The 9694-nt window shown below is 42.2% G+C and overlaps 1 protein-coding gene across 3 annotated transcripts; it reads left to right on the top strand.

Annotated features, from left to right (window-relative positions):
- Nucleotides 1–32: 32 nt before the first annotated feature.
- Nucleotides 33–5992, top strand: CENPQ (centromere protein Q). Of its 3 annotated transcripts, none has more exons than XM_075750437.1 (9): nt 33–156; nt 1081–1236; nt 1970–2024; nt 2729–2843; nt 3108–3176; nt 4445–4574; nt 4836–4955; nt 5214–5291; nt 5726–5992. In XM_075750437.1, exons 2-9 carry the CDS (start codon nt 1084–1086, stop codon nt 5852–5854), a joined length of 849 nt encoding a protein of 282 aa, XP_075606552.1. In that variant the 5' UTR covers nt 33–156; nt 1081–1083; the 3' UTR covers nt 5855–5992. The 3 variants fall into 3 exon arrangements, with proteins under 3 accessions (XP_075606552.1, XP_075606550.1, XP_075606551.1); XM_075750435.1 differs by having other exon boundaries at nt 1967–2024; XM_075750436.1 differs by lacking the exon at nt 33–156 and adding an exon at nt 426–565 and having other exon boundaries at nt 1967–2024.
- Nucleotides 5993–9694: the final 3702 nt, after the last annotated feature.

The raw sequence follows: 9694 nt of genomic DNA, 5'->3' as shown, positions 1-9694 counted from the left end.
GCGCTCAGAGCGGCCCTGAGTTCAGCCCTCCCCGCAGGAGGCGGGAACTAGCAGTGCGCATGCGCTTGGGTGCGCGGGGGAGTGCGGTCTGCTAACGGCTGGGCGGGGTGAGGCGGGATCGGCGATCGGCTGTAGCTCTGAGGAGACGCCGGGGCGGTGAGTCTCGGGACGGGATGAGCTGGTGGGAGGTTTTGTGGAGGTTCGCGCGGTGTTATCCGGCAACAACGGGGAGCAGAATTTGTGGGGATATGAGGGGCGTGAGTGGTGAAGACTACTTCTCCCAGCGTGCGTTTCGTTCGATGGGCCTGGGCCACAGCGGTGGCGGGCAGCGATGCATGCCGGGAGTTGTAGTCCGCGCTTCGCACGCTGAGGTATTCCGTAAACGCTCTCCCCCAAAATCGGTAGTTCCTTAGAGGGGGGGTAGAGGTAGGGCTTGCTTACCTGGTGTCGGTCGCGACTGTCGCCTGGCGAGCCGTGACGGGGCCTCTGCCCGAGGGAAAAAGCAGCCTGAGGGTATGGTAGGAAAAATGAATACATCTGAGTCGTTGTGGTTAGAAAAGAGAAGGTTAGTGGGGTGTAATGATTACTCTCTTTTGTCTGACTTCTTTTTCCTCCATCTCTACAGTGAGTAAGAAGAGAAACTATGGGTTTAAACCGCAGCAAGGAGTGTTATGGTTAGGTGCTAGGGTAAAAAGTTCAGGTAGCAGGATGACTGCACTGAACTGCATTAGAAAGATAAAGAATTTCTATTGTTGGAGGCTTTTAAGAACAAATTAGGCTGTTCTCAGTGTAGTTAATGTTCCATTTCCATTGCTGCTCTTTGGCATACAGATATGCCGACTTTTAAATGTTGAGCACACAAAGACTTGCCTAAAAGGTAAACGGGGATTTTTTTTGTGGCCTTGCACTTAAATAAATATACAAGATTTAGACTTTGGGATAGTGAATATGCAAATGTTCAGGCTCATTTAGTACAGGGAATTTCCATCATTTTGCTTGTTAGCGTGTGGTTTGTGCTGCATGGATTATAATTGGATTTTAATTTTGTTTTTATTTCTTCCTGTTATGTTTGGTTTACAGATAATGAAACGCCACCACGCATCCTCCGGTAAGATGGGGGAGACCACTGGTGGAGGACCAGCAAAAAAAACCTTTAAATCACAAAATCAGCAAGGGTCTTCCAGCAAAAAAAAGGGAACAGATGAAGAAGGAAGAAAACAAGGTCAAAAAAGAAAGGTAATCATTATTTTGTATCAAATAAGTTACAAAAGTAACCAAAAGGGGCTGGGGGAAGGCAATTTTGCCCAATTTTCTACTGGAATTTATAGGAAATATTTTCTTAACTAAATACAGTCCTCTTGAGGAAATGTCTAGTGTGAACAGCTGTTTTGAGACTCACTGCCTTGGCTGCTCCCTGGTTTTCAGAATTTCTAGTCACATGCCACGATGCCTGTGACAAGTAGAGTGAAGCATTGCCTGATAATCAATAAAAAGGCAAGCTGGCTGTTTTGAAGAGCTGCATAGCATCTGTTTGAACAGAGTGATAAAATCAGAGTTCATGCAACTCAGATGATGTTTATTCAGTTCTGGAAAATATTCTTTGCATCTCTCAGGATTGGCCTAGGCAGTTTTCTGTTGGAGAGAGCTTGCTTAACTGCTTATGAATGGCATGATCTCAAGATGCAGTTGGATAGCCAAACATCTTGTGCATTTCTTATTTCATGACCCCATTCTTTGAATGGGTGGAACTAAGAGTTGCGAATTGCTTTCCCTGTTTTGCTGGAGATGAATTATTGTTTTACAGTTCTGTTAAAAAGCCTTTTTCGTGGTCAATAGCAACAACCTTCTGTCAAGCACTGAAGTGCTTTGACAGCCTTTTCATAGCGGATTGCTAGTAGTAAATGAATGGTTGCACAGCAAAGGATGTTTCAAAATTACCATATTTGCTGTAATTTTTTCTTTACATCAGGTCACTCAGACAGTCAAAAGGAAAGCTAAGGAACACGGAGACTATTCCCCTCCAGGTAGGATTGTATTCTTTCCTTATGTTTGTCTCATGCAAAATCAGTGTTTTGAAAAAAAAACACTGAAAGTGAAAGTAGTAACTGCTGTGTTGAAATCACAGATGTCTGAGATGTCACTGAAATAATTTTCAGTTTTCTTTCTGAACAGTAACAGCGAGTATTTGCAGTGTATGCTTGGCCAGTGTGCATTCATATTATGTGTTGCATATGCACATATTAACCATAGGCTTTTGTTTGCAAGCAGTGCTCTTCTCTTGTAGAATTCCACCACAAGCACCCAGAACATTTTACTTTCTCGTCACAGGTTATTGTCTTCTCTGTTAACCTTCTGTCTTAAGACTGGCATGTGTTGTGTTGAACATACAAATGAGATGAGGCCCCTGCTGCATTTGAGTTTCTCGCTTATGTATATTCCCACTCTTTTTATTTCATTCTGGGTTTTGTCACTTGTATCATCAACGATTTTGGGATAGTATCTGTTTAGAATGAAACTACGGTAGAAAGAATCTGTTCTGTTTTGTGCTTTTTAAACAACTTATGACTTGCAAATAATAGGTACCATCTAATGTAGATAAATTTGTCTTGATGGCTTTGTGACATGGAAGAATCTTAACTGTTACACCTTTGACTACGATCTGAGTCACAAAGCTGTCTATCCAGGTTTGACAAATCATATCTTTTCCTTTTTTCCTTTGTGTTACCAGGAGAAAAAGGTTCTTCAAAGAAGGTGAAGCTAACCAGCACTAAAATAGGATCTTGGCAGACTCTCTCAGAGAGCACTAGGCAGTTTCTGGAAACTGTAATGGATTCAGCAATTCTGTAAGTGGCAACTGTCCCTGTGGTGGTTCTTTGTTTTTACAAGGAATAAAATAAAAATCATAACATTGCTTGAACTGGAAAAGCTTCGGAGCTTTTTTGGGCAGTATGGCTGACTCTGTATATTTTGTCTGGTATAATTTAACACTTTCTATCTGAAGTTGGACATGTTTAGCTAGAGAAGTTCTGACTATGTTTACTTCGCTTGATGTGTTCTCTGTGCTTGCAGGCTTTGTGATGAAAGTTCTGCCTTTATTTTCCTTCCAGATCTGTTTTGTGCCAACAAAGTGAGAGAAAAGGTGATGTTCAGAAGCATCTCAATTTACTGAAAGAAAAGTAAGAAATTATAATTTTAAAAGAAAACAAAACAAAAAAAGAGGGAGAGAAGGGATTTAGTTTACCCAGTTGTTTTGTACCATGCTTACAGAATTCCTCCTGGGAGCAATCACATTTAGAAAATCTTGGAAGGGAGAATTGATGCAAAATCAAGGAGGGAAATATCTTGGCAGTACCTTGATTGAAGTGGTTAAGCAAGAGTTGTTGAAAGACCCACTTCAACTACTTCTATATGAGTAACAGAACCTAGGAGGTATTCTTAAGATCTCCTTGAATCAGCTTTGTACTCTTTATACAGGGTTTAAATTTGTGGGCGGCTATTTATTTTGTTATCATTTTACAATAGTAGTGAGACCAGTTATAGCTAAATTTTCTTAAATGCTAATTAATTTTCTGTCTGTTGAAGTTACTTCAGAGACATGAAATTTTGTCTTGGGAGTAATTTATGTCATTTTGGGAGTAATTATGTATGCTTGAGTGTCTGAGAATTTTTGTGTGCATGTGTGTTGATATACTAGACTCTTATCAACATAGAGCCTGAGCATCTATATTGTTTTCATTGTTATTACAGTACCTCGGGATTCTAACATGAAGAGCTAGTTCTTCATAAATGGTTTTCTTTTTTCTTTCTTTTTTTTTTTAACGTTTAATTTGTGACATGTTTGGTCTGATTTCTGAGTTGCCAAACTCCTGCAGTCTCATCTGAGATGCATGGAAATTGTGGCAGTTTGTGTCTAACAGACAGATCCAACTTGGAAGAATTCAAGTCTTCCTCAGAATCAGAAGGATCTTTGAGAGCAAGCTAAAACTCTTCCTTTGGCATAAAACTAAAAATCTGTAAATACTTTTGTGAAATAAGATGTAACTAAAATGTTTTTGCATGGAACCAGTTAAAAATGCTGCTTTTAGAACTTAGTTTTACTTTGAAAAGCAGAAAGGTCACAACTGGGAAAATATTAGTTAATGTCAAATTACAGTCAGGGACTGTACAGGCCAATAAGGTTGGAACAGCACAACGTCAGTGTATTAGCAAATGTTAGAATGGTGGGTTTTCTTGTTCCTGGTGCCTTCCTTGGACAATCTATTCTGCACGGTATTTGGAACACAATCCAAGACAGCTTTTCTTGCTGTCTGGATCCTGTTATTTCACTGGCAGCAATGGGGCTAAATTGAGTTTAAGTTTTTTGCCAGAGAAGTCATTAGCCAGTTTTCTTTTTGTTTTGCAAAGAACTCCAAACAAGTCATGCTTTCCTTTTTCTCTAATAAAGGGTGCTGAGATTTTTCAAGACTTTAAAGGTGCCTCCAGGGAAGCTGGGCAACCTGAAGAATGTCCCAGGCCTTCAAATGGCAGAGAAACAAATGCTTGAGACAAATGAAGAGTCTTTGGTACAATTGCAGGTATGAAGGGAAGAAAGTGTCTTACCCGTCTGCTGCTGCTCAGTGTTTTGTAACTTTTTAGCAGAAGAACTGCTGGCTATGCCTGTGCTTTTGTGGAGGAGTTGTCCACTGCATCGTCACCCACCTTTGCTATAAAGCAGTGTATCTTTTTGGATGTTTTTTTAGTGACTCAACTGATGCTTATTATCAGTATTTTATACACAAAAGGCTCACCATCTCTAAAGGAAATTTTACTCTGTTTTTATGTCTATTTTATCTTAGGAAGAAATAAATGAAGCTGAGCGATCAGCAGAACACATTGAAGAAACTATACAACAGCTGCAGTACAAAATCCAGGTGCTCAAGAACCAGTTAGAGGAAGATGAAAAAAAGGCCAGGAAGGTATTTCCAATAGATGTTGGTGCATTTCTCCAAGGAGAAGGTGTTTCCAGAGCTAGCTGATACAAGCTGTTTCTGCTGAGAGCGTCGTACGAGGAAGGCCTTATCTGTCTTTCGGAATGTAACTTTTCAGTCTTTCCCTCTTGAGTTGCAAAATTAAGATGTTTAGTTTTCAGAAGTTGGGTGATAACAGCTGGTTTGTTTTCCTACTTGTGTGCCTGATGTTTGGGTTTGGATTATTTTTTCTTTTTCCCATTCTAGGTATTCCAGGAAAATGGCAGTGGAGCACTCCACCTTCCAGAACTCCCCAAGCGCAGTTTACAGGCACCCACTTTGCAGGTGAGCATGGAATATATTTTCAGAGACAGCCTGGCTGTGAGAAGGAAGGCAGGAGAACGTGCTTGTATCACTTAACCTCTGCCAGAGGGTGCAATTCTGAAAATTCTGAAATATCTGAAGTTTTCTCTCTTGTTCCTCTCTCTCTTTTTTTCTTGAGAACTATATGCTTAAGTGTTAAAAACAGAACAAAACCCTCAAAACCCTGCCACTTAAAGGGTCACATGTCTCTTCCTAGGAGCCCTATGGTCCTAGGGAACCTGTAATCATATATATCTCTGTAACTGATGGAAGGAAGACTGTCTTAATTCTGTGTCTTTGAATCCTTTTTATTTTAGCTCTATTTAAATACAGCTAGGCTGCATGAAAGTGAAATTTCTGTTGGACTCAATGAAAGCTGTTTTTTATTATCTGTTATTCTTTCTTTCCTTCTTTAGGAAGAAATTTTGAAGATAAAAAATCAGAAAGGCCTTTTAAAGGATATGAACACTATTCAGCAGTCAGCTGACATGAAGAACATGTTAACCCTCATTGAAAAGATCTATGAGAAGGTAGACTTCCTCTGAGAAACCAAAATAATACGGAGTCCGCTTTGGAGAAGATAACCTACAACAGCAGTCCGTGTTAATGTAGCGCAGCAGGATGCTGATCATGGAAACAGTGATTTCTTCCTAATGGCTTTACTGTTCTGACTGCTGAATTTCTGTTAAAACATTTTCTGTGAATATTGGTATATAAATCTGTAGATACATTCTGGGCCTTTAGTGATTTAAGTGATCAATCAAGAGGTTTTTGGGGGGTTTGTTTTGGATCTGTGATGACTTCTAATGACAATATATGCTGTCTTAGGTGAAGGGAGGGAAATGGATCCTGGGTTTATTTGGGCTTTTTTGTAGAATAAGGCAACCTCTTCCATTACGTTTGGACTTGTATATCACATCTGTAAATCGGTGAAGGCAATATCTCTTGCCAAACTAACTTTTGTTTTGGAGTTAAATCCTCTTTAAACCCAAACATGTAGTAAAAATACGATTATCTCATGCTCAGTTGTAAATTCCCTGATCAACTTTCTCACCATTTTATAATAAAAAAACCTCCATGGCAGGAAATAGAATAATTTTTATTAAATGTACAGCTTTTTTTTTTTTTTTTTACATTTTCATATTCATTACTTACATTCACACTTGGTGTCTTTTTTTTTTTTTAATCCAGATGGTTGGGGAAAGCAGATAATATTATAGAGCAAAGTTCTAGTCTCAGAATTGTGTGCTCACCTTATATTTCATTGTCAGATATCCTTCATCTTCAGAGGAAGAAAATTAAGTCAAAAGTCTGTTTTCCCATGCACTTTAATATCTCCTCTATCTTTTTCCATGATAGATCTTCTCCCTTAAGAGATTCAGTTGTTATGAAGTGCTCTCTCCAGTCAAATTATCTGCTAGAAGACAGCAGTACTCTTTACATCGACTTATCATAGAAACACTTGTTCTTTTGTTTACAAGCTGCTGGTACTCTTAATGAGACATAAGCTCATTATCTGTATTCTCTTTCAAGATTAAAAGCCTCTCTGTGTGGGATGCCGGACTTGTCCAGGCTTGTTGGTGCCGAATACAGGGCCATTACGACCCAGCAGAAGGGGCCCTGGGGGAGTCCAGCTTGGGCCAGAGCAGGGATTGAGCAACTTGCTTGTCTTGCACTGATAAGCACTGGACCTGAACAGGGGCAGGAGATGAGCAATTTGTTCATCTTAACAAGATGCAGCGCCTGACTGGTCTGCTCCTTAATCAACTAAGTGACGCCTGGGGTGAGGGGGAGCCTTCACAGCTTGACGTTACTTTGGTAAAACTAAACAGACCACCGCTCCTCTGTACTGAATGCCTTCGTTCTCTGCCACTTCCCCCCCCCCCAGCCCCGATCAACTGCACAAGCAGCCTTGTTAAGGGCCAATCGACACACAATACCTGACTTAGTCCCACCTCGCCAAAAGGATAAATCTGGCATTTAGAATCCTCTTTTTTGAGGACGAGAACTCCCAACTATCCGGATGGGTCAATGGGCCGGGACCTCTCTCCTCCCCAAGCAGGGACCCCTCTTTGGTAAGACTTGCGCCTCCGATTATGTCGGATGTTACCCCGGGAAAGCTATCATTAACAAAAGCGCTAAACTATTAACTTGGGCTCCAAATTGTTGCAGTTAGTGCATTTATCAATGGCAATTCTGAACTTTTATATCTGTCGCTTCAATAAATTACCTATTTTTCTTTTCAACTTTGCGAAACTGTTTCAGTGAAAGTTCTTGGTGGGGCTCTGACAGGCAAACGTTGACTCTGATAAGTGGCTACACACATAACCCTTTAGACATAAACTGTTGACCAAGTCTGGGACTAAGACTGGACCTAGCCGCACCTAGGCTCCTCTCTGAGTTTAGAAAGCAAGGGGGTCCTTTCTGAACCTCGTGACTCAACAGGAGGGCCTCCCTCAGCCACACATCAGACTTGTACCCTTTCACGCAGCAACATGTAGGATCAGGAAAACCAGACTGAGTATGTGTTTGCTTTATACCGAATCACATGAAAAAGTAGATAAATATTTAGAAATATTTCTCAATTTTGGATCACTCAACGAGGGGAGCACTTACTGACATAACTACTAAAAGTAATTTAATCCAGATTATGGATTAAATGTGATTTGTGGCATTTCCTATGTTTCCCCAAGAAAGGCCGTAATCACAAGTCGTTTTGCAATTCTTCCGATGTGGTCAGCTCCTGCATTGAGATTTGTGATCTCTTCCCTGCCTTGCAAATCTAGTTGTTTAGATTGCAGTGTGTTCTGCTCAAAAAAGAGGAAGCACTCCTTGGGGGTAGGGTATCATGCTTTTTATTATGTTAAATGCTATTTCTTTGATACTCCTAAAACTGGTTTTGTCCAGCTCCAGGTCTCTGTTGACAAGTTCTTTGTAGCTGAAGGGTCTCCCATTCCAAGCCTCATCTTTTACTATCCTCTTCGGTCTCCCATGTCCCATCGCTTATCACCCCACGCCTGTACTTCTGTGCTGCATCCCATATCTCCATTTCTCAAGGCCTCTGCTGTCATACTCTGCCTGTCATACTCTATACTAATCATAAATAACTCATTTCACATGGAATAACTGTTGCTGCTGTCTGTTTCAAACTGTGGTTGTACCAAAGATAACTAAAATAATTATTCATAGTCACCTGGTCAACATGGGGAAATGCTGAATTACATGGCTAAAACATTCACCTGATGGGCCTCAGTCCTGAGGCCTTGTACACGCAGTGCAAAGTCATCACTAGCAATGGAGGTGTTGCATTGCAGGGCTAGATACATACTGAAGCAAACCATGATTAATGTTTTTTTCCCCTGATGTTGGGTGATTTACGGTAGGCTGGCTGTGGATGTTGTTACTTTGGTGTTGATGTGCATGCATAAACAGGACAACTGTGTTGGGTTTGCGTGGCAAGGTTTTGGTAGCGGGGGGGGCTACAGGGGTGGCTTCTGTGAGAAGCTGCTAGAAGCTTCCCCTGTGTCTGACAGAGCCAATGCCAGCCGGCTCCAAGACGGACACGCAGCTGGCCAAGGCCAAGCCAATCATCACCTCTGTGATAACATATTTAAGAAAGAGAAAAAACAGCTAGAGAGTGCTTTTGCAGCCAGAGAGAGGAGTGAGAAGATGTAAGAAACTCTGCAGACACCAAGGTTAGTGAAGAAGAAGGAAGGGGAGGAGGTGCTCCAGGCACCGGAGCAAGATTCCCCTGCAGCCTGTGGTGAAGACCATGGTGAAGCAGGCTGTCCCCCTGCAGCCCATGGAGGGAGGATGAGGGGGTGTAGAGATTCCACCTGCAGCCCATGGAGGACCCCACGCTGGAGCAGGTGGAGGCACCTGAAGGAGGCTGTGACCCCGTGGGAAGCCCACGCTGGAGCAAGCTCCTGGCAGGACCTGTGGATTCGTGGAGAGAGGAGCCCACGCCAGAGCAGGTTTGCTGACAGGACTTGTGACCCTGTGGGGGACCCACGCTGGAGCAGTTTGCTCCTGAAGGTCTGCACCCCATGGGAAAGACCCATGCTGGAGCAGTTCATGAAGGACCGTAGCCTGTGGGAAGGACTCACGTTGGAGCAGTTCATGAAGGACTGTCTCCCATGAGAAGGACTCCGTGCTGGAGCAGGGGAACGATGAGAGGAGTCCATCTCCTGAGGATAATGAAGCAGCAGAAACACCACGTGATGAACTGACCGTAACCCCCATTCCCCGTCCCCCTGTGCCGCTGAGGGGGGAGGAGGTTGAAGCCAGGAGTGAAGTTGAGCCCGGGAAGATGGGAGGGGTGGGGGGAGGTGGTTTAAGGTTTGATTTTATTTCTCACTCCTCTACTCTGTTTTGCTTACTAATAA

The sequence above is a fragment of the Balearica regulorum genome, chromosome 3 (assembly GCF_011004875.1).
Source record: "Balearica regulorum gibbericeps isolate bBalReg1 chromosome 3, bBalReg1.pri, whole genome shotgun sequence".
Lineage (NCBI taxonomy): Eukaryota > Metazoa > Chordata > Aves > Gruiformes > Gruidae > Balearica > Balearica regulorum.
This window is presented reverse-complemented; position numbering and strand designations above follow the sequence as displayed.